The 26075-nt window shown below is 37.8% G+C and overlaps 2 protein-coding genes across 3 annotated transcripts; one reads left to right on the top strand and one right to left on the bottom strand.

The window, feature by feature from the left end:
* Positions 1-774: 774 nt before the first annotated feature.
* Positions 775-6490, bottom strand: pold4 (DNA polymerase delta 4, accessory subunit). The gene is made up of 5 exons (XM_062441069.1): positions 6397-6490; positions 4573-4691; positions 4367-4450; positions 1806-1917; positions 775-986 (listed from the first exon to the last, which is right to left on the bottom strand). The coding sequence occupies exons 2-5, from the start codon at positions 4676-4678 to the stop codon at positions 962-964; spliced, it is 327 nt and encodes a 108-aa protein (XP_062297053.1). The 5' UTR covers positions 4679-4691; positions 6397-6490; the 3' UTR covers positions 775-961.
* Positions 6491-12185: 5695 nt separating this feature from the next.
* On the top strand, positions 12186-24408 carry LOC134001586 (P2X purinoceptor 3-like). Of its 2 annotated transcripts, XM_062441064.1 has the most exons (13): positions 12186-12205; positions 13873-13995; positions 14895-15030; positions 15360-15431; positions 17274-17343; positions 17494-17587; positions 18422-18499; positions 18599-18740; positions 19940-20076; positions 20636-20729; positions 22781-22846; positions 23588-23665; positions 24283-24408. In XM_062441064.1, the coding sequence occupies exons 1-13, from the start codon at positions 12186-12188 to the stop codon at positions 24406-24408; spliced, it is 1236 nt and encodes a 411-aa protein (XP_062297048.1). The 2 variants fall into 2 exon arrangements, with proteins under 2 accessions (XP_062297048.1, XP_062297049.1); XM_062441065.1 differs by lacking the exon at positions 12186-12205 and having other exon boundaries at positions 13871-13995.
* The last annotated feature ends 1667 nt before the right edge of the window (positions 24409-26075 follow it).

Here is a 26075-nt window from a genome sequence, read left to right as displayed (position 1 = left end):
ACTGTATTTGTGAAAGACTTATTTTAAGTATTTTGCGTTTAAATTAACACAATCAATATTATTTGCAATTCCATGTTAGGCTAAGTGACATGTTTTTTTTAACTTAAAGTGAGAAGTATATCTCATCTCTTTTCTAAACAGCATTCTCAATATGTTTACAGCACTCTGAGAAAGACTAATGTCCTTAAAAGAACACACACACGTATTATCTCTTTAGGGAGTGTATTTAACAGTATATTATATCTGACTAACATGACCTTTCACAAATGCTGAACTCTTTCCAACATTAAGATCTGTGTGTACTCAGTGTTGGATTTAGTACTGTAGAACACATCCACTCATTCTCTCCCTTGCGCATCTCACATAGAGTGTGTGATGTCAGGTCAGTTATAAAAAGGCTGAAGACAATGTATGTTCAGTGTTGTCGACCACATGGGAGATAGCAGAGGGGGAGAAAAAAATGCGAACATGTAACTTATTGTCATTTTAAGACTTCGTCATCCTTTAATTTCTACAGCATCAATAAAGAGTGGACCCCCCCCCCCCCCCCCACACACACACACACACACACACACACTCCATTATACATAATAGGAAAGGAGAGTCCAGCAGTTTGGTAGAATATGTTTAATTAAAATGGGAATAAAATTGTAGTGTGTTAAAAAAACAACATTATAGAAGAGCAAACTGACATTCTTCTGTTTCTGTCCTGGATGATGGATCCTCTGTTGCTCCAAATGTCTCCTTAATCACCCGCCCCCCCCCCCCCACCCCCCCCCACCCCACACACACACACACACACACCCTACCGTTAAACTTTGCCTCTTTTTTTCCTGAAGCTTTTAAGGGTTTAACAGCAGACTGTGCAATCCCTCTGAAATATGTTTTTGATGATTCTGAGGTGATAAAAATAGACCCGACTTTACATTTGTTGGGAGTTTGATCCTCTGAATCTTCGTGCTCACAGAGGATACTCGCTCCATAAGCTGAAAGGCAAACAACACAATCGTTTTAACTTTGTTAAATTAAATGCAAATTACAATAATGCAAAAGTATAAAGATCAAAGAAGAACAAGAGGACTCATTTACTGACATCCTACTGGGACCAACGATATATTGTAGAAAGGCTCAATACGCAGCTCTAAAAAGAGTTCAATATCATGTTATAACATTCTACACTGAATAATGAGACGGATTATGTTACTGAAAAAGAAATGATTGTGCTATTCTCATTGGTTTTGCTGTTGATGAGACTCAGCTAGGAAAAAATGATGTCCCACATGTGTGAGCACCAATCAGGATTCAGGTGTTACTGACACTGACCAGCTTCTAGAGGTACATCACTTCAAATAGATATACAAAAAAAATCCCTACTTTTAACAAGGATGAGGAGGGGTTGTGTTAATGGGTTGGTTTTATTGATTTTTTTGACACTAGGTGAATATTTGTGTTGTAAATAAAATTGGGATCGTTGTTTGTAATGTTAATGTTAATGGAGGAGTGAGAACGGGCTAGGAATTTATAATTATATACTTCCTTCCCTTTTCGACCACTGTTATTCTTGTTTTGTTTATTTTCTTCATGTTTTTTATTCTTATGTTTGAAAGAGTTAATAAAAGGTGAGTATTAATACTCCAGAGATACCACCAAACCCCTGCAGTCCCTGGGATTAAACTGTGTGTATGTGTGTGTGTGTGTGTGTGTGTGTGTGTGTGTATGTGTGTGTGTGTGTGTGTGTGTGTGTGTGTGTGTGTGTGTGTGTGTGTGTGTGTGTGTGTGTGTGTGTGTGTGTGTGTGTGTGTTACCTCAGGTTGTACTCGCGGTCAGTGTGTGTTTGCAGCAGCAGGTATCTGATCTCCTCAGGTGGGTTCAGACCATGTAGCTTTGCCCTCTCCCATCTCTGCAGCCTGCTGATACCTGCAGAGAGAGAGAGAGAGAGAGAGAGAGAGAGAGAGAGAGAGAGAGAGAGAGAGAGAGAGAGAGAGAGAGAGAGAGAGAGAGAGAGAGAGAGATGATATGTTTCCTCCTGAAATCTTGTTTTTACATCATTATGACCACCTGACATTAAAGAAAATGAGTGGATCGAAGAATAATAGAGATAAATAGCTATAGTATATAAATGTAGATGTCAGTTGAGGACATACAGACTATAGAGAAACAAGGATATAGTGTTAGCCTACAGTATATGCTGAGACTCCTATCAAACATGCTCACAACTACTACTACTGCACCTCTATTTAATACATCATTACAACTGCTTTTCTTTTTTTGTGATCTTTAAAAAAAACAAAAAAGTGTTTATATTTTACAGGACCCTAACCCTCAGTGTAATCATGCTGTAGACAGTTCCAGCTGTGTGATATCTCTATATACACTATTAAAGCATTTCTGATTTTTTGGCCACTTGAAGGCATCATGACAGGTAGAACACTTGAAATACCTCCTTGTGGTTTTATGTTTACATCCATGTCTATAAATACTTGTATAATATATGTAGACTTTGAGGGAATTTTCTCCAGTCATGTGTCTTTGCAAAACTCTCCCTGTGCTTGTTGTCTTTCCACCTGCCTCAGCTTTCTTCTTCTCATTCTGCTGTATGTTTAATGGTGTGTAAATTCATTGAGATAAACAAAAAACAGTGTTCGGCCAATAATGAACACATCAAGTTGTTGCCATGACAACAGGGGCTTCACACACATCTTGGCACCAAGATTAATGTCAGTATCTGACTAAAAGTGAAATATGGTTTGTCACAGTTGACCTTGATCAGAAGTTGACCTTTGACCTTTTGGTTGTAAAATGTAATTTCATCCTATTACAATTATTTTTATTGTTATTTATTATGATTTTATGGCACTTTATTTTAATATAGCACTGATCTTTTTTTGAACTGCTGCTTCTTTATTGTCTTTAATTGTTCTTATGTGTTTCTCAGCTATGATTAGTTATTTATTGTCTTTCTTTTGCACTCTTTTTCCTTCCACTGTATGTATTTAATAAACATGGCAGGAATGACAAATAAATAAACTTTAAACTTGAGCTTGAAACTATTAAACATTTGCGTGAAACTTTTGTCATAATTAGTGTATGAATTCTTAACAACTTCAAAAATCTTTTGTGAGGTAACAGTGACCTTGACCTTTGACCCCCTGACCACCAAATTCTAATCGGTTCATCCTTGAGTCAAAGTGGACGTTTTGTGTTCGATGTGATTCAATTCCCTCGAGGCGTTCCTCAGATATCATGATCAGAAGAATAGAACGGAACAAACTGAGAACATAATGACAACAATAATACAATACAATAATAAGGCTGCATAAACCTGTAATGTAACACAGTGCAGTCCATTAAATGACTGTGTAAAGTGTTGATTATTGCAGCTTTAATATATGTATCTGTGTGATAAAGAATGACAAACTACATCCTCTGCAACCGGAAAATATAGATAAGCTGTTTATCAGATGTAATGTATCCTGTTCTGTTTAAAAACAGCCAATAATAGTGTGTTCACAACTGTCTTATGGCATGTATCTTGTTCTTTTTAGTTGTTGCAGGGTCTATTTTCTTTATTTTATCGGCTAATTGTTGTGCTAATCTCAGTGAGACACATCCTGGATCTATTTTTGTGCTGAACACTCATAATGATCTCATCAAAAACAAGTCAGATGACTCTTTTTAGGGATTTTGTGTGATTTTTAACCTGCTGTAATAAAACTGTCCTTGTTACAGCTGATCCTACTTATACTTCTAATGATTATACATTTTCCTATGTGTGAAGCACTTTGGTTCAACCATGTTGTGTTTAAAGTGCTATATGAATAATGTTGAAGTTGAAGTATTATGTAAAAAAAAAAAGTACATTTAGAATATACAGTACTGTGCTAAAGTGTTAGTGTTAGATTTGTTGTTTTACCAATGCTATTATGATCATTTATTATGATCTCTTTAATAGGATAAAACCAGAAAATACAGGAAATGTATATGCAGTAATTTTTTTAAAACAGCTTCTTTTGATTAAAGTGGCAAACATGTAGTGTGACCTCCTCTTATACTTGAGCAATAGCAGGAACCTGGCTCTCTTAAACCTCAATGGAACGGAACCCTAATTGAATAATAATAAATCTTACATATTATGTACATATTTCCTGTATTTTTTGTTTTATATCTTAATAAAGAGACTGAAAAATAAATATGGATGGTCATTAAAACTAAAACAAAGCTAGTGGTGGCCTAAGACTTTTACACAGTGTGTGTAAAAGTTCCTCAACAACTGACTTTTTATTTTTCAATATTCACAGATTCTTCAGCCTTTACACAAATTCAATGATTATATCTCTATTAAAATCCAGATGTGTGGCTGTGTTACCTGTGCAGGGCCCAAATCTCCAGTCCAGATCAAACTGCATGAGCTTGTGCAGCTCCTCCTCTCTGACTGATTGATTTTCAGCCTCTGCTCCATCAAAAAGATTCACACACACAATTCAAGTCACTATTATGTAAGAACAAAGTATATGTTAAATATAGCCTACATATATTATAAGTGACTGAAATCCTCACTGTGCTGTTCCTCACCTATCTCTGGTGGAGGAGGAGTAGGCGCCTTCCCTCGTTTCCCGCCTCTCCTCACTTTCTTCAACACCTTGTACGAATCGGTTATCAGTCCTCGCTTGGTTGTCATGGTGACAGATGATCTGGAAAAACACACGCACAGGCACATATTTAGGAAGAAGTCACTGGAGTAAGTCACAATAAGTCACTCAAATTCTCCACTGACACTAATATTAATATAAGAGATGAGATAAGATAAGATGTTTCTTTATTGAACTCACTTGGGAGAAATTCAAATCGGAGAGTGGAAAAAAAAGTAGCAGCATAAGAGTGAAAGTGTATTAAAAATAGAATGAAAATCAACATTGAATAAGAAAACAATTATAAAATATTCTATACAATAAAGTGGATCTTTGTTTAAATAAATCTCTAATATATAAATATGTAATATGCAGAAGTTCCTGATATTCACATACAGAATAAACCCTCATAAAGATAAAAAATAAACAATGTATGTGCACAGGAAAGAAAGACTTAGATATAAACGCTCCATCTTTATCTGCCAGTGTTTAGATATATATGATGCATAAAAGTGAGGAAATCAATGATGATGTAATTATTTAGCATTCATTTATTTCATATTGTAAAATCACTCTATTAGCAGCTCCAATGAAAACCATAACTTAATAATAACATATCATCAGTGTATGGTGGTGCATTAGTGCTGAGTCAGTGTGTGCTTCAGCATGTCTGGGAAAATGCATCACTACTTGTGCTCCTAATAGAAAATAAAAGCATGCTTTACACACATTTCATCTCATTTGACACTTTTAATACAACACTACTTAATACACCACTTCTTCCTCTTATGTAGTTAAACCACACTTTCCTTCCTTCCTCCCTCCCTCCTCCCTTTCATCCTTCCTTCCTTTCTTTCTCCCTTTAATCCTTTCTTCCTTCCTTCCTTCCATCTGTCCTTCCTTCCTTCCATCTATCTGTCCTTCCTCCCTTTCTTTCTTTCTTCCTTCCTTCCATCTGTCCTTCCTTCCTTCTGCACTTCCTCCCTTTCTTCCATCTTTCCTTCGTGTGTTATTTTCCTTCCTTCCATCCATCTGTCCTTCCTTCCATCTGTCCTTCCTTCCATCCATCTGTCCTTCCTCCTTTTCTTCCTTCCTTCCTGCTTTCCTTCCTTCCTTCCTTCCACCTTTTTAATGGTCCGGCCCACATGATTGATTGAAAATGAGTTTGACACTCCTGGTCTAAATGGTCAAAAACTGCATGTAAATACAAATTACAACAATAGCACATATGTTCTAAACCTTAAAGCTGCACGCTGACGAGGTAACACCAAAGTCCATTTAAAAATATGATGATTTTGTATTGAGTTGCGCCTCAGCAAATACATATGGCTGGTGAGGTTATATGTATTACATTATAATGTTAAGGACGATTTCAGCTTCAGTTCGGTATAAATGACAGTACTCTATGATAAATGAAAGTTCAGCCCTTGAAGCTTCTCTTTTGATGGCCACTTATTTTAGACAATTATTCCACAAAGACACAAAGAGGTTTGGTTGGACGGTAGTTTAGTTGGACGGACAGTCATGAGAGCGTTAATATGTTATTACAACTTTATGTACTTCTGTAAGGACACTCTGGTCACTATAAAAAGACACTGACGAGCTAATGTCTGTCAGTCTGTGGTGGAGAAGACAGGAAATAATCAGATGTTTGGGTGTAGCTCGATAGATAATGTTAAGCGTGTTACAAGGCGCATAACTTATGTCGAGATTAATGTTTTGCACATATACCATTTTTTAATCCTCGATCTTGTTGTCTTACACGTACCTGGATATGTAAACAATAGAAGCTCAATCGGATGTATCTTCCTGTTCAAAGTGTTTCTTCTTCATTCAATCTGCCAGCAAAACCAGTCGACCAAAACAACAACTCTTCCTCTACTGTCTCTACAGTAGACTGGAGTCCAGGTGCTGCCCCCTGCGGTTTTCTTTGTATATTACAGCACAGAAGTATAAATAAAATACTGAATTACCCTTCTTATATGTTTATAGCGCAGAGGTTGTAATTTGTTGCGTCATACACTTGTATTATGATTACATTGTGTTCATTAGTGGATATGGTGTTGAGTCAACAGTGTGATAATACTACTCAGATGTATAAATAATTAGTTTAAGAAGAATTTGCAGATTGTTTTAATAACACAATATGAGAAGTCACTTCATTTCTACATTTATGACCTAAAGCTCATAGTGTGAGTGTAGGAGTTAATAAAAGGTGAGTATTAATACTCCAGAAATACCACCAAACCCTGTGTGTGTGTGTGTGTGTGTGTGTGTGTGTGTCTGTGTGTGTGTGTGTGTGTGTGTGTGTGTGTGTGTGTGTGTGTGTGTGTGTGTGTGTGTGTGTGTGTGTGTGTGTGTCCCAAAAAGTCTTGTTGAAAGAGCTTTAACTTTTAGTAGCCTATGTGTACAGAGCATGGTCAAAGAAACAACTGGGATGTAAATGTAAAATGCAGGCGAAACAAAAAGCCTGATAACTTGTATCTGGTCCTATTCATCCCCTTTTTACTGAATTCATAAAACTGCTATAGACGCTATAGAGCTGCTGTAGCAAGCAAGAATATTTTTATTTCAATCCAAATGCAAAAACTTTGCTAAATTCAAACATCATTCACACTGAAACCATGTCTGTTATTGTCTGTACTGTGCATGTTGTGTTATGTATTATTGCATGTATGATTTACTATGTGTTATAACCAACATGTGAAGCCGAGGGCAAAAATTACACATTTGTGAACAATCAAGATCATTATTAATGTATGAGTATATTATAGAGTCATTTCAGGCACAACTCATATCTATTCAAACATTAATTAATTACAGGTGCACACAAGGATTCAAGTTATAAGTGTAATTTGTATTTATATGCTGCTTGAGCTCCATCCACAGAGAGTTGGACTCAGCTCAGTGATGGCTGATCTCCTCACCACTTCCACCACAGCAGACAGTGAAAAGACTTTATTCTTTATTTGGAATCCCATTAGATTCTATAAAGTGATTGCTAGTCTTTTTGGGGGGCATATAAAAGTGTACTGACATGATCTTTATATCTATAATGCTTTTATGGTGTGGACGGATGTAATCCCGACTTTAAAAATGATGATGGTGATAAAGATGGAAGTTAATGTGATGATGTGGTGATGGGTGACAGGAAAGCAGAGGACAATAGCTGCTTCTCTGTCTCACTGGCTGTAAAATATCCAAATCAATACAAATCTTTTTGACGTGTCCTACAGCTTTCTTCCTTGGTCTTTCCCTCTCCATGTCTCTCTTATCCCTCCATCCTGACAGATCACTTACCATCTAATCTAATCTAAGCTACTTTTGTCTGTCTGTGTGCTTCAGTGTTAACTACAGGAGAGAAATGCCACTCTATGTCTCTGTATTCACATGAAAAACAAGATGAGACTGATAATGTAAGAAATAAAAACAACACATGATGGTAATATGATTTAATAATGACCTCTTTATCTTAACAATTATACAAAAGCCGAGCAGTGTTTTGACAGAACAGACTTTTATGATGTGCTACATTCACTTAAAGCTACCCTTACCTTTGTTAAATTTTTACAAATGTTTTTGTTTAGGTTAAAATGCTATTAATAAGGTAATGGCACTCTAAAATGTTAGAGAGATCCACCAGGCATAGAAACTAATCATTATTCCATTCTCATATATTCTCACAATAATAGTGCCCTAAACACCTATAGTCTAATGTTTACTGTCTTAATTTAGCATGCTAACATACTCACAATAATAGTGCTTAATTAGCTAAAGCCTAATGTTTACTGTCTTAATTAGCATACTAACATACTCACAATAATAGTGCTTAAAGAGCTATAGGTATATAGCCTAATGTTTACCGTCTTAATTTAGCATGCTAACATACTCACAATAATAGTGCTTAAACACCTATAGCCTAATGTTTACCATCTTAATTTGGCATACTAACATACTCACAATAATAGTGCCCTAAACACCTATAGCCTAATGTTTACTGTCTTAATTTAGCATGCTAACATACTCACAATAATAGTGCTTAATTAGCTAAAGCCTAATGTTTACTGTCTTAATTAGCATACTAACATACTCACAATAATAGTGCTTAAAGAGCTATAGGTATATAGCCTAATGTTTACCGTCTTAATTTAGCATGCTAACATACTCACAATTATAGTGCTTAAACACCTATAGCCTAATGTTTACCATCTTAATTTGGCATACTAAATTAAAATACTCACAATAATAGTGCTTAAAGAGCTATAGCCTAATGTTTACTGTCTTAATTTAGCATGCTAACATACTCACAATAATAGTGCGTGTTTAACTATAGCCTAATGTTTACGTCTTAATTTAGCATGCTAACATACTCACAATAATAGTGCTTAAAGAGCTATAGCCTAATGTTTACTGTCTTAATTTAGCATGCTAACATACTCACAATAATAGTGCGTGTTTAGCTATAGCCTAATGTTTACGTCTTAATTTAGCATACTAACATACTCACAATAATAGTGCTTAAAGAGCTATAGCCTAATGTTTACTGTCTTAATTTAGCATGCTAACATACTCACAATAATAGTGCGTGTTTAGCTATAGCCTAATGTTTACGTCTTAATTTAGCATACTAACATACTCAAAAAATAATAGTGCTTAAAGAGCTATAGCCTAATGTTTACTGTCTTAATTTAGCATGCTAACATACTCACAATAATAGTGCTTAAACAGCTATAGTCTAATTTTTACCGTCTTAATTTTGCGTGTTAACACGCTAACATTTGCTAATTGGCCCTATTAGCTAGTGTGGATAATAACAGGTAAAGAAAAGAGTAAAGAGGGAGCAGATTTACACATTAAAGTGGAGTAAACAGGAAACCATCTCGTTTATTATTCTGAGGTCGCCAGTCAGACTGACGACTGACGTCCAAGGAGATGGAAAACATATGACACACACACACACACACACACACACACACACACACACACACACACACACACACACACACACACACACACACACACACACACACACACACACACACACGCACACAAATGCCAGATATCATTTATATATAGGGGCCTACTGTAGGTTTCAGTGGAGATTAATAGCTCCAGCATATGGGGAAAAAAGCTTTTCCATTTGGAGCCATTTGGGCTTCTCAGCAGTTGATTAGACAATACATCATATGTCCTTCATATGGTTTTAATGTTGGTAACTTCATTTTTATTGACTGTTGTGCGTTTCGTCTCACCAAGCATGTAGAGGCGTTGTTCCCTACAGACATGCATATCAACTTCCTCTGTTCCAACATGATAACAGCTTCATCAATCATTTGAAACAGTCTTTTAACACCATTAACTTGTCACCAGACTAATTTCTCTCCATATGGTGTTGCATCATAACCTACAGAGTAAATAAAAGACATTAACAACTACATTAATGATAAAAAATAACAGTGTAGCCTGGTGAAGATCCTAGTTGAAGTTGTACAGAAGAGTAGATGAACTAACCTGAACGACTCCGTGTGTGAGCGCGCATGTGTGTGCGTGCGTGTGTGTGTGTGTGTGTGTTTCTGTTAAAATTGATTTCTGAAGGCCTGGTTAGGGGTAAGGTGTGAATTGAGGTTATGTAATGGTTTCCATAATGTTAGGCTGTCCACAGTCAATGGAAATCAATACAATGTACTAAGAAGGATAGCTGGGTAAAAGTGTGTGTGTGTGTGTGTGTGTGTGTGTGTGTGTGTGTGTGTGTGTGTGTGTGTGTGTGTGTGTGTGTGAACATATATATGTTGTCCATCTCTTTGGACATCAGTAGTCAGTCTGACTGGCTACATTATAAATCAGTTGGTTTCCTGTTTGCTTAGCTTTTATGTGTGTGTGTAAATCTGCTGTCAACTCGTCTGTTTTTCCTTACCTGTTACTCCCCCCATTCTCTTGTCCTCCACTCCTCCCACCTATTTTGCCTCTTTTCTTTTCCCATAACTACTCACTCCCTTCGTCCTTTTCCCTCCACGTCCTTTATCTCCCCTGCCTCAATAGACAGAGAGAAAGAGAAAAATAATGATATTTTACCACTTCCTGGTTCTCATCCAATGGCAGTCCATTATTGACTTGTCGTAAGTGACTGCTGTTTAATGGAGGCATTCAGAGACTCTTGAACGCATTAGACTGAAGGCAGCTATGATTGCATTAGTACGAAATGTTATCTCCTCGATATGGTTTGTGATGTGTATTCGGATGTAGAGACTGATACATGGGCCTGATAGTAGCCTTTTATACAAAATGAGGTCTGGTCTACTCATTGTGGTCCATCTTAACATGACGGATATAATGCAGTTTGAATTCAGTCATTAAATATTTATTGTAGAATTGATCAGCTATCCTTCACAGGTTGTGTTAGGGAAGACATCTTCTGAAGTCATGAATTAATACTGATGGGAGTGATTAACTGGATGTATTGTTACATTGCAACAACATGCAGTGTAACAATACATCCAGTTAATAGTCTGATTCAGGCAGGATCCAGACTCATGGGTCATATTATTATCCTGTAAATGAAAATGGAAGTGGTCTTCAAATAATATTAAGTCTAATCAGGCGATGTTAGGGCCCCCATTAGCAGGTTTTATGAGTCTGTGTCCTCTGATTCTTTTAGGATTAGGTCTTCGCTCTCTTTTTTTTTTATTGGGCGGCTGTGGTTCAGGAGGTAGAGCGGTCGTCCACCAATTGGAAGATTGGCAGTTTGATTCCTAGCTCCTCCAGTCCACATATCCATGTGTCCTTATGCAAGATACTTAAATAGATACCCCAAATTGCTCCCGTTGCTATGCCAACGGTGTGTGAATGTGTATGAATGGTTAGTTTCCTCCTGACGAGCAGGTTGGCACCCTGTCTGGTAGCCCTGGCATCAGTGTATGAATGTGTATGAATGGGTGAATGAGACGTAGTGTAAAAAAAAAGCGCTTTGAGTTGTCATAACGACTAGAAAAGCACTATATATGTACAGTCCATTTACCATTTACATTAACTTTTCAAGTCTGTCTTAATACAGCAGTCAGGTGTCCACATGAACAGTAAAGAGGTTTTCCTCTCTGTAATCATTCCTCCTGTTCATACTGACTATTAAAAGATCTCCTTCAAATGTACTTTCAATGGAAGTGATGGAGGACTGTATCCACAGTGTGTCCACACAGTCATTTAAAAGTAGATGTGAAGCTTCTATTCAGCTTCATCAGTGTGAGTTAGTTATATCAAGTTATATCTGACACATTTACAGTCTTTTTAGCATCAAATTCCCTCTTAGTGTTTCCCTGTTGAGCTGTGGTGCAAGTATAGTAACAAAAAGACTTTGGCACTAAAAACAATGTTGAAACATAGAAGATGAAGATTTTACTCATTCAGACGGCTGAAGCTTCATATTAGCTTCAGATCAACTTTTAAATACATGTTTACACAGAAGGAGGACTGCAGATTTAGTCCTCCATCACTTCCATTGTAAGAGCATTATGAAGAGATCTTCTAATGGTCAGTATGAACAGGAGGAATGATTAGAAAAACATGTTTCAGTGTTCATTTAGGTTTTGTGAACCTGCCCACAGACTCATTCAGCCACATGCCTCAAAGCTCTTGGGGGGCTGTTTCATACCATCAGCCATCAGACTGTACAACACCACAGCTCCCAGTACCTCCCACTCCCACTAATAAATCCTTACTGTTTAATCCCAGGAACACTGCAGATTATTATAGAGATTATTATTGTTTATTATATATAGTATTAAGAGATTGTCTATATATTTTATTTTATTTTATCACTTATTACAAGAATACCATTGGGTCAATTTTTTAATTTCCCCCTAGTGGGATTAATAAAGTCTACCCTTACCTGTACCTTACTTTACCTAAGTCAACAATAAAAAAAGAAAAAAAGCTTGTCTTATTTTAAAGACTGGAAGCAAGGAGACAGTATAATATCTATAACAAGTGAAAAAATAAACTTTCCAACAACCCCAAATGTGTCCTTTCTCTTTAAACTCAATGATTTCTATTTTCTCTTTCTCTCTACTTTTGATTGAGCTGATTGATGCTTCCACTGATTATCCTCAGACTGGCTGACTGTCCCTTTATAACTGGCTCATCTGTTGGGTTCATGTAGATTCCTCTTGGCTCAGTTGGGGCTTATGACCAAAAAAGGTGGTAAAGAGAACCAGCTAACATAGTTTAGCCTGAAGACTGGCAGTATGGTGAAGATTCTACCCCAGCTACATCAAAAGTGTCTTTTAGGCTTTTTTAATTGAACAGTTTTTTAAATCAGCTTTTTTTTTGTTGTTGTTGTTGTTTTTTTAAAGGTATGATTTTAAAGATAGTTGTAAGTTAGTATCTTCTCTTTGCTTCCACACCTTTTACCAAGCTAAACTAAACACATTCGATACCTTTCTCTTCTCTGGATGCTAAGACATTGAAACTGATATAAAATTGATATTTATTTCGCTGACTCAACAAAAAAGAGTCAAAGGAGATGTATTTCCCAAAATATTTGATTGGTCCTTTAGGCAAACTAATTAAAAGAACACTTTTATCTCCAGTAGTTACACATACTCATTAAATTAACAGATTACATAGGAAGAAAGCTCAATGTTAACGCTTCTGAAAACAGATGCTGCCGTTGTTCTCCTTGACCGTAAACCCGTGGTTACTTAAACCTCCATGATCCAGTGAGCAGAGGGAGGGAGGAGGAATTTGAGGAGTCACTTAGATAATTGAAGGGAAAACCCGAGAGTAAGTGGGAGGAAAGAAGAGACTGGCAGAATGGATGAAGAGAGAGATAAGGACAAAGAGAGGGACAGAGACAGCTGTTTGCTTGTTTACTAGTTTGTCAAAGCCTAAAGTTACAGGAAGAGGAGGCTCAGTGGAGGCTGGTGTCATTGAGCTGCAGGGATTTCTTCACTGTATTCTCCAAAGCAGCTCTGTTTCCTGTGTGAGGAGATATAACTCTTGGATATCTGGATGCTGCTCTCAGTGTTGATTTTCTTTATTTTTCAACACAGAATAATGATGAAGATGTCAGCCACAAATCGGGACCTAAATCTGTGAATGCTGTAGGCACATACTGCTTTATTTGGAGTTAAGTTCATACTGTGGGATTTTTTGGGATATTTCTATCATTTCCATTTAATGTCTGTTAGACATATCACAAAATACAAAACACTTTCTTTTTAAAAATCTGCTCCCACACACATACTGCTAGGATGTGGTCATGTATTACAGACTTCTTCACCTACGAAACCACCAAGTCGGTGGTAGTGAAGAGCTGGACCATTGGCATCATCAATCGTGTCGTCCAACTCATCATCATCTCTTACTTTATTGGGTGAGTATGTTTCTATGTTTCTAATTGAAATCCTGAATCTAATAAAAACAAAAAAATGACATAAATCAGTGATGGAAAAGTGACAAAATGGATTTTGTAGGTTAGATGGAGTCAGCAGCTGCCACTTACATAAATGTATATTTATATTATAATACATTTATATTGATAGACATTGATATTGTAGATCATATTGTACAGACCTTTAATTACTAACTACTAACTAAATGCTGTGATGGTGATGATGACATGATATGGCAAGCAAAAGCTTAAATGTGAATGCACTGTCAGGTTATATTACCATTCTTATTATGTTAAATAATTAACTGTGTTTTTACATCTACAGTTATTATTCAAATGTCAAACATCCACAGGTTAATGTTGAAACAGTAAAACCATTAAAAAAAATACAAGCCATATGAGGGTCATTGTTTTGTGATTTTAATTGAATCTGACCTTTTTCAATCTTATTAATTATTAATATAATTGGTCAAACAATAAAGTTATACTGGCATATGTTTGAGGATGCATTTGTAGTTAAATCATATTTGTTAAAGCAAGATGAATGTTTTTTCCAGAAATGTTTCATATTTATAGCTATGCAAAAAAAAATATATAATGAAACTAGCATCCACTTATGGTTTCACATTATTGCTTGGTTATTATTTACTTACTTTAATTTGTTTGTCAATATAAATCAATTTTATGCAGTTGTAGTGATTCATTACCCAGCTCAGGATTTGTAGCTATGGTGGAGAGGTAAAGCGAAAGCTCACATTTTAAATATAATAACTCCTTCCCAACCATCCCATGTTAATGACCTTCTAAATCCTTGGCCATTAGCTCAAACCATGAACCCTGTAACTGGAGATCTGTGACCTTCACAGTTATGTGTATTTCAGGTGGGTGTTTGTATATGAGAAGGCTTATCAGGTGAGAGACACAGCGATTGAATCCTCAGTGATGACCAAGGTCAAAGGTTTTGGGGTCTACAATGACAAAGTCATGGATGTTGCAGACTACGTCACTCCTACACAGGTATGTATGGATCAATCAATCAATTAATTAATCAATTAATCAATCAATCTTTATTTATATAGCACCAAATCACAAGAAAAGTCATCTCAGGCACTTTTCATATAGAGCAGGTCTAGACCATACTCTTTAATTTAATTTAATCTAATTTACAGAGACCCAACATTCCCACATGAGCAGCACTTGGTGACAGCAGAAAGGAAAAGCTCCCCTTTAACGGGAAGAAACCTCAGGCAGGATGGATGGATGGAGGGATGGATGGATGGATGGATGGATGGATGACTGGCAGTTTATGCAGTGATTGTTATGTGCCATCTATGTGTTTTCTGCAGGGAGCTTCAGTGTTCTGCATTATCACCAAAATGATCACAACAGAGAACCAAGTCCAAGGATACTGTCCTGAGGTCAGTTACTGTCACAACTATTAATGCAACTTCCATACCATTGTAGTACTCCACCATATTGACACTGCTAACACCTTTCCAACTACTATACATCAACATTAAATCAGCTATAATGCATGTTTTTACAGCAATTTATCAAATGACAGTGTGTAATATGAGACTGTCACTCGTACTGATGGACCTACAGAGAATTATCAATTGAATTATCACTATTATTGAATTATCCTGCTTTATGGAGCTTTATATCACGTTCCAGCTTATTCAGTTTAGCTGTCTGGCCTACAACTTTACTGCTTTGGTTCACTCTTAGTGCTCTCTAAAAACTCACTGTATATAGGCTCAGTAAACAGACACAGTTAGCTGTAGACCAGCTGGTGAACATAGCAGAGCATTTAGCAGCTAAAGAGTCAGCTATTTCCCCCAGGAGTTGGTAGAGAGTAAAAACAGAGCTAAAAGAGAGTGAATATTATGTTTATATTCACCGGTTGGACAAAAACATGACTCCAAATGAATGATAATGTTGCTCTGTAGCTGCTGGATGTGGAAAAAAGCTGCATGCTAACAACTTTGCCATAGCAGCTACATAACGGTCAACAATGTATTCACAACTTGTTTCTGCTGCCCCCAAGTGGCCCAAAACCAGTCACTGCAGCTTTAAGAAACACAAAAAACATTCATTGACTTTGTACACATTCATGCCACTTTCAACGTTTGCATTCTGTCTAACTTGCCCTTCACTGTCACTGTTATTGCAAATAATAATATAATGCGACCAGTCTGAAAAAAAAGTCATATGGACTCAACACTTATCAACAGTAAACTAATGTTTTGTCTGAGTTGTGCTGACTAGTAATACAGTTGTGACGTATTAATGTAGCACATCTCCAATATGAATACAGTATCCCAACTATGCTACCAAAAAGTAGCATAATGACTGATTTATCAGTATACAAAATATGTCAACTTAGAAAAACATGAGGTTATTCTTTACAAACTCTGCAGGACCTCAGTGCTGTAAAGTGGGTTCCTTCCTGCACTAGTGCTTCATTGAGTTTGCCATACCAAAATTCAGAAAGCTGGCTAAAAGAGATGCCAAGGTATGCTTGTCCGCTCTTAGCATGTAGACAAATCCTGGCGTTCTGTGTTTCCCACCAATATTTCAGATAATCTGTTTATTTCCTAATGTAAGTTAAAAAAAAAAGTTTCCTTTCAAATTCAGAGAAACCGATTTACATTTGCAGATTTTTCGACTTAGGGGATCAGGATGATGATTCTTAGATCTACATCATGATCTAGAAATAAACAGCTTCTTTAATGGTAAATGGTCACATTTACAGTATATCACACATTGACACATATACACACACTCACGCATCGATGGCAGCGAGCTACCAGACAAAGTGCTGGTCAAGAGATCAAACAATTTATGCTGTGATTAGCCACAGCTGACACACAAATGCCTTTTTAACTTCAGTGCAGTTCATTAAATCTGCATTGATTTTACATATTGGGACCATTAGGTCTTTAGGCTCACTTAAACATGCATTCACTGATTTTGCTCGGATCAAGCTGTAAACACATTATTGACATATTATCACAGTATAGAGTTGATATGGCAAATTGAATAACATTCATTTTGAGTCATTTTCTGTTAGCCTGACAAATGTCACTTACTCTCCTTCTATCTTTGTCTGTCTTCCATTTGGTGGTGACAACTCTCTGTGGATAGGTCACTACAAGTGTTCACTTTCATATTACACCCAGTTATTTAATCCACTGTTGATGAGAAAATGATAATTCATGCGGCTTCAATGGGTGTGTTTGTGATTGTGTGTTAACCAGAGTGAGAAGAAGTATAATTGTACAAAGGACAGCCACTGCTCAAAGTTCATTAACAAGCCAGGAAGTAATGGTGAGATCTTCCATCATTTTTTAATTACTGCTATTCTTGCTCACACATATAAACATGTGTTGAATTAATGTGTTACAGTTGTTTGTTTCAGAGCTTCCTATTTATTTGGGATTTTCCAGTTTGTATAAGTCCTTTTCTTTTCCTGCTCAGGAATTCCTACAGGGAGGTGTGTTCCTTTCAACGCCACCTTAAAGACGTGTGAGATAAAAGGGTGGTGTCCTGCTGAGATCGACACCATCAAGACGTAAGACAGTACTTTGCATGTGACAGACCGATTTTGTTGTTTGTTTGTTTTTTGACCAGGCTTTGCTATCACTGTTGTGTACTGTGAAGAATATTGACTTGAAACCATGGAAGTATTATAAAAGTTGGATACTGTAGCAAAAATGTCTCAGCTGGCATATCCGAGTTTACTTCTGCATTATGCAGCTCATTGAAAAAAGTAGTGTGTCCCCCACTGGCCCCGCCCACGACTTCCAGATCGGTCCATAGACTTTGCATTGTGATGATGTCACAGATTTTTAAATCACTTTTCTTGACTCGAGGAAGGTTTTACACAAAAATTCATAATAGAAAGAGTCATAATTGACCTTATCTGCTGTTTGAGGTGTCCTGTCAACAGTTTTACAGACGTCTCTTTTATAATGGTGGTCTGGGGTGGAAATGGCCACTGGGAAAAACTGTCTGGTAGGCTGAGCAGCGACGCCTTATCCAGCGCTTATAATTTCATCCATGCTTAAAACACTGAAGGGGACCAGTGTTTCCTGCAAGATCATGATATGCAGTTGTATATGTTAGTAATATCTATCCATGCAGATGGTTCTGGTTTTGTTAGTCAAGGTTATGTGAAATCTGTCTCTTGCCTCCAGCTCAATACAGTGAGGGTGAAAGGAAGTGTGTCCATTGGTAGAAAGAGACACCGGGATAAGCAGAGAGAGAAAATTGTGTGTTGGCTGTGTTACACAAGTAACTGTGTCTCTTCTATGTTCCTCTCTCTCTCTCTCTCTCTCTCTCTCTCTCTCTCTCTCTCTCTCTCTCTCTCTCTCTCTCTCTCTCTCTCTCTCTCTCTCTCTCTCAGTACACCAATGATGGAGGTGGCGAATTTCACCATTTTCATCAAAAACAGCATCCGCTTCCCATCCTTCAACTACACCAAGTATGACAAGTATCATTTTTAAATATGACGATGACGACACTGTTGATGAAGCTTGATATGCTGATATACTGAAATGCTGATATGTCTGTGTTTGCGCAGAGGGAATTTCCTCCCCAACATCACCAATGATTACATTAAAAAATGTAAGTTTGACATAGACAACAACATCTACTGCCCCATCTTTAGAGTGGGAGACGTGGTCCGCTTCGCAAACCAGAACTTCACCAAACTGGCAGACAAGGTAGAGTCAAAGGCTGCTGTCCACATCAAGGTTTTTTAGAAGAAATTTGCAAGACACGAGACATCAGTGCTGACCATTAAAATGACATAGCTTTTGAGCATTTACAGTTTTTTCTACTCAACTAAAATCACACCCTTGCTATGCGAAGGCCTAATTACTGACTAAGGTGTGTGAGTATATAATACATTGGTTGTCGCTGTCTTATTTATTATCATTCTGGGTTATTACCAGAAAACTTGAGACATGACTTGTTTTTGCCTTTAGGGAGTCAAGTTTTATAGTATGCCTGATTCAAGTGTCAAGTCAAACTTTAATCCATTTTGTGTCAAGTCCTCATTTTTATGACTAGAGTCTGAGTCAAATCACAAGTAAGAGTGTTTACTCACAGTTTTTATGACCTTGTTTTGGCTTAAATCAATACTGAAAAACTCTAAGAGAAGAGAAGAAGAGAGAAACATAAGACACGTTATAAATCCTGGTTTGGCTGTGATAGTAGAATGTACTACTATCTGTAAAGAAACCATGTGTTACTTGTGAACATAACCCAGGAAGTGAAACAATTCTCCCAAACTTACTAGCCTGTGTAAATTAGTTGCATATAAACATCATTCCAGGGACGCAAGGTTAAGAACAGTAGAGGTCTTCACGGGTCCAAAAAACGGTTATGTAGAAAAAACCCAACTGAACCTGATGCTTCGACCTGATCTGAAGGGGACTTGACCACAGCCGGAACCCATTTGAATCGACCTGTGTATAGCTAGATGCAATCTAAAATCTGTTCCATCAAACCAGACCCAAATAGAGACCACATACACCAGCAATATTAAGTATTAGTCATTTAGTGTTAACTATTCCTACTTTTGCTTTCAGACTGTGTTTAGGAAGCTTAGGAGAGACTTTTCAGTTTCAGTGGTAAAGTTGTTGCTAACTTCAGAGTTAACCTCTTCAATTTACCCAGCAGTTAGCAAGAAAAACACAGCAACATGGGTTGGGTCTTGAGGAGCTGCAACATTTATTTACTGATACACTGTAGCTCCTAACACATGATCAGAGCTAATACTGACTACATCCATTCATATTCACTCTGAATTAGACATATTGACACACAGACCTGAGACCCACGGTAGTAAAATAAGACCCTACTGATTGGGACCTAGTGTACACATATTCATCTACAGTATGTACCTTTCTTCTGCCAGGGAGGAGTGATAGGAATAAAGATCGGCTGGATGTGTGATCTGGACAAATCAGACGACCAGTGTAACCCGTCATACTCATTCACCCGACTGGATGCCATGTCACAGAAGAATGCTGTCTCACCTGGATACAATTTCAGGTATACATAGCTCCAGGTTTGGGGTATGTGAGAGGTCACTTTGTTCAGTTTTGGGTTTCTTTTTATAATGTTTCTATACAAAGATCAATCAATCAAATAGCAATACAATTCTCTGGATAATCTTGGACCCTAGAGGAGGATTTTAAATTTCTGAAATAACTCCCTAATCTTTTACTGTTTCACTCAAATTTCCACTTGTACATAAAAAAATCTAACCTGTTACAGGTCAATTCAAAGCTGAGTGCTATCGGATTTGTCAAGTTTGTTAACAAACCTACCCCTTCGCTATAGTGCCACCATAATGCTGACTCGCTACGCAATATATATTAATAACACATGGGCATGGCTTTATGATGTTTGCTGTCAATATCCATGAGTCCGGGAGAATGAATACTTCATGTTGTTTTCATCTTCGTTTTTGTTCAACATTGGCATTTTTCTATGTGGGGACATAGCAAGAGCGTTTCACTTGGAAATCCAAAGTGTATTGCATACAGATACACAGGCATCAACATGTGTTGTACAATATACAAATGTGATTTTTTGCCTGTTTTTAAAGGTTTGCCAAATACTACAAAATGGATAATGGGACTGACTACAGAACATTGATCAAAGCATACGCTATTAGGTTTGATGTGCTTGTCAATGGGAATGTGAGTATACTCCTTATTTATTATTTATTAAATGTTTACATTGAGAAATAATTAATACAGTAAATACATTTGTGTTGAAATGGCTTCACTTTAAGTTAAATAATGTATCTGCATAATGTATCTGCATGGAAAGAGCAGTGGCTGCCCAGCTACAACATCACATGTCCTACCATGAGCTCTTTGAACCTCTTCAATCGGGCTTTAGACCCCATCATAGCACCGAAACCGCCCTCATCAAAATAAACGACCTCCTGATTGCTGCAGACAACGGCCTTGTTTCCATCCTCATCCTCCTCTCTGCTGCCTTCGATACCATTTCCCACTCCATCCTGCTCTCCCGTCGCTCTGAGCTCATTGGCCTTACCGACACTGCTCTCTCCTGGTTCCAGTCTTACCTCTCCAACCGTAAACAATACATCACTCTGCAAGGCTCCTACTCCACCACTGCAACAGTTAACCATGGCGTCCCCCAGGGATCTGTCCTTGGCCCCCTCCTCTTTACCATCTACTTGCTCCCCCTCGGTCAGATCATCCGCAACCATGGACTCAGTTTCCACTGTTATGCAGACGACACCCAACTGTGCGTCAGCACCAAGCCCTCCTCACAACTCCCACCAATACAACTCAACAACTGTCTGCACGATATCAAAACCTGGATGACCAACAACCTTCTGAAACTCAACACCAACAAGACAGAGCTCATGGTGGTGGCCCCAGCACCACTGCTCAGGAAGGCTGGAGACCTCACCCTGGTCATCGACGGCTGTCCCACCTCGCCATCTCCCAAAGTGCGGAACCTGGGCGTCATCCTGGACCCCACACTCTCATTCAGTTTCCACATCCAGAGCATCACCAAATCTGCCTTCTTCCGCCTCCGTAACATTTCAAGACTCCGGCCGTCACTCACCGACTCAGTCACCGAAACCCTCATTCATGCATTTGTCACCTCCCGTCTGGACTACTGCAATGGTGTCCTGTCTGGGCTGCCCAACAAAGCCCTAGACAGATTGCAGTATGTCCAGAACTCAGCTGCCAGGGTGTTAACCCACACCAAGCCCTGGCAGCACATCACCCCCATCCTCAAGAAACTCCACTGGCTGCCAATCAAACAACGCATCAGCTACAAAATCCTCCTCCTCACCTACAAATCACTTCACTCACTGGCACCCAAGTACATCACTGACCTCCTCCACCCGTACACCCAGTCACGGTCCCTGCGCTCCACCAGCAAGGACTTACTCTCCACTCCCCGCACCAGACTCAAGACCTTTGGTGACAGGGCTTTCTGTGCAATTGCCCCTACCCTTTGGAACACCCTGCCCCCTCCTATCCGTTCCGCTACTTCTCTGACACAGTTCCAAAAGCACCTCAAAACACACCTCTTCTCTCTTGCCTACCCTCCCTAAACCCCCACCCTGCCCCTACCCCCCTACTCCCACTCTTGTAAAGCGACCTTGGGTATCTTGAAAGGCGCTATATAAATTGAAGTTGTTATTATTATTATTATTATTATTATTATTATATTGTGTATGACTTGTATGAATTGTCTTTTTCAATTTTTTTCATTTAAATGTATTTATATCAGGGATCTGTTAGCATAACTAGGTCTTAACCGAATAATTTATATAATACATTTCATGCAATCCTGGTAACAGTATGGTCTTACTATTTGGGCTTGTCACCCTGAAGGCTTAATTATCTATGAAATGATTTCAAGTCAGATAAGGAGATGATGTTTGCCTATTATACATAAACCTTTTCTGGTGTCATGTTTTCATGTTCTTCCCTTTACTATGTGTGCTTATTGGGGTGCTTTGGTTTCCCCCCACAGTTTAGTCATGCAAGTTTGTTGATATGGGATCTCTTTGTCAGCATAGGGCACCTTTTTGAATGAAACCTCTTTTCATAGCAACCACCACATTAATCAAAATGAATCGAGGGAATAAAATGAATACTAGAAGTAATTCATTGCACTCCTTCATTTACCAAGTACAAGTGATAATCAGGAGATTAAAACCTGCTGATGTAAATTGTGATTTTTCCTTTTGTAGGCAGGGAAGTTCAACATGATCCCTACACTCATCAACATGGTGGCAGCCTTCACTTCAGTGGGAGTGGTGAGTTTTATTTGTAGTGGTTTTCATAAATGATAAACTGAGCTGATAATTGCCAATTTTATGATTTTAAAGGTTCTTGTGTAACACACTATATGAGCAAACTTAAATATGGATAAAAAAACATACATGCCAACACCACACATCATCATCACTATATTTCCAGAGTGGTAAAATCCTGTGTGTGATTATTACAAACCATTACACTGTGTTTTACCATCTGATAAGCTTTCAAATGCATTCATCTGTTAGTCTTACTGGATGCCATGAATCATATTTAATTGTCTCACAGGTACTTTAAACAACATGTTCCCATGTCTGTTTCCATGCAGGGCTGCTTGTGGTTTGAATCACTATAAAGGGTTGTATGCTTCCAATGCATTTTGGTGGGAAACACTGGATGTAAACGTAATTGATTTGTTTATAAGAAAACTCCACAAAGTACCTTTAAATATCATCATAGGTACAGTTTGACCTTTACTACATTATGAACATTTCTTACCAGCTCGCTGAAATTTTTTAACACTTCCAGTACGACCAATACGCAATATGCACACAGGAACTGATATGCATTTATATTTTATACTTTACATATTTTTATATGTACTTTAAGAATTATTTTATGGAGCTTATGGATTCTATGGAACTTATGTAATTTCTGTCTACTGTATGTCTTATATTGGTGAGCCAATTTTCCATGGTGGACAATAAAGTTCTATTCTATTCTATTCTATTCTATTCTAGGGCACGGTGCTGTGTGACATCATACTGCTGAACTTCCTGAAAGGAGCAGAGCAGTACAAGGCCAGGAAATTTGAAGAGGTAAAATACCCACTTCTTAAAATAATTGATAATTGATTGACAGCGAGTTTCTCAGAACCAAACATGGAGGAACAGTGTTCAGTTTTATGCTCCACATGTCTGGAATAAACCCCGATAAGACTGCAGGGCTGCTCCAACTCTCAGTTTAAAAAAAAATCATGGCTAAAGGCTGAAGACACTGCACTGTAACTTTTTATTCTCCTGTTTCTATCTGTCTTACCCTATTTCAGCTTCATTTTATTTCCAATTGAACACTTCATATCAAATGTCCGTTTATTTTGTTGCTTTTATATCTTGTCTTGATGCATTTTATGTTTATGTTAAGCACTTTAAATTGCCTTTTTGTTGAAATGTGCTATACAAATAATTTTGCCTTGCCTAGACTTGCTGCAGACACTGGCCATGTGAGACATCAGCTGTTCGTGTCAGCTGATGCGACAAAATGTACTGGGTTGCACCAGCTATGTCTAAGCTGCCTCCTATTTGTTTGGATCAAATGGCCAATTTTTATACAACCACCGCAACCAGAGTTAGGAGGTTTTCAGAAAGCGATATGAATGGCAATAGATGCAACTAAAAAGCAAAACATCACTTTCTCTCTGTGTCGTTTCCTGTAGGTGTCAGACACACCTATGGATACCCAGGGCAGGGGGCTGTACCGCTCCCAGCTGTCACTCAGAGATAATGAGACCATCATGAGGTCCAGTGACTCAGGAGCATTTTCTATTGAACATTACAGCTAATGGACAGAAGCAACAGCGACAGCAAAGGGAGCAGTTGATTAAGGAAGAAACATGTGGGTTGGGTTTATCCAATCACTCAACGTCGGCTTCATAGAAAATGACACTTAAACGCCCCCCAAACAAGATCTGAAGAATGTGCAGATTTGTAGAGAAACATGTATTGAATTGTTCTAGATGGCAAGTGATGATGTAATGAGAAACATTTACAAAAGCATGAGTTTATTTGCATGGTGACCATTAGGCATGTGGCTCGAGATTTTCTGAACGAGAATACATGAAATACAAAATGAATAAGATTTATTTCATATTTGAGTTTTGTATAATAACTACTGTGATGTATAATAACTACATTATAAATATAAAAATTGCATGATTTGGTTCACTTGCCTCTTTAGTAGCTGTATTGCGGTGTGGTATTACTCTCTGTGGTTTGATTAGATAAAAGCAGCTGTCGTATGTTCGGCATGCTGGACATATGAATAAAGGTAACAGCTGCACACTTCTAGCCACAAGAGTTTCAATCCTGTTTGAACCTTCATCAGGTCAAAATGTTTGCTTTCACACATTCTAACCAGACGAAGGTCCAAGCAGGACGAAATATTGTCATTATTAAACTTTTGTGAATTGGAGTAACTGTGCAGCCAGTAACTTTTTTCATTGATGTTGTTGTCAGGTGCCTATACTCTCCTTCAACCAGTTGGGTGTAGCCACAAAAGTAATCAAATGCACACTGTTCCCAAAGTATATTGTGTGTGTGCAACAACCATTAGGAATAACAGGAAATGTTGCATTAAGATGCATTTCAGGTAATCAGATCATAATCAGATGGTGCTTGACCAGAAAGTACAGTAAATGCAACCAAGATGCATTGATCCATTCAGTCAAACCACCTCCATAGCAGAGAAGCATTTTGAGCACATTGAACACAATTGTAAATGCAGTAGCGTTGTCAGTGCACATACAACAACAACCGTGTGGGTGGAAATATGTAATAGCGTGCGACTGTTCCAAAAAAGCAAGGTAGCAGGAATTAATCAGTTATCCAGCTAATGTTGTTACAAGAAAGCAGCAAGAAAGCTATGGCTATTCAAGGCATGAAGTCAAGACAAGATCCAGTGTTGCCCCCGTCCCCCCTACAGGCAACAGTCCAATGATCGCCTCTGCTGTTCATTCTGCTTTCTGTTGATATTTCTGTCTTTTTTCTTTTCTCCTTCTACAATTCATGCTGTTCTGTCAGTTCCTATCTTACTGCTTTCTTTTCCAACCTTTTTTTTTTCAATTAGTACAGAAGGCAGAGTGTGTGCAGGTAGACAGGCAGGTTGGCCATCCAATCATTTTATGAGGGTCGAATGAAATATTTGGACGCACTTATTATAAGCCTCCAATAGCCACAGATACCAGATATTTTTCTTTTTATTGTTAGAGAATTTGATTTATAGATTGCTGTCAGGATGTAAAGAGATTTTCAACAAATATAACAAAAAAGTTTCTAAAATAAATTTCCAACCATAACTTTAACAGTCCAAAATTACAATAACTAAAAGTTGATCCCATTCGTCAACTGCGATACTGCAACAAAATATGTCCTGCAGCTCAAAAAGCTTTGAGCCTTGAACCTTTGTATTATGAACTCTAAAGAAAGACTCTAAACGAAGCTATGACAGTGA

The sequence above is a fragment of the Scomber scombrus genome, chromosome 2 (assembly GCF_963691925.1).
Source record: "Scomber scombrus chromosome 2, fScoSco1.1, whole genome shotgun sequence".
In the NCBI taxonomy this organism is placed as follows: Eukaryota; Metazoa; Chordata; class Actinopteri; order Scombriformes; family Scombridae; genus Scomber; species Scomber scombrus.
This window is presented reverse-complemented; position numbering and strand designations above follow the sequence as displayed.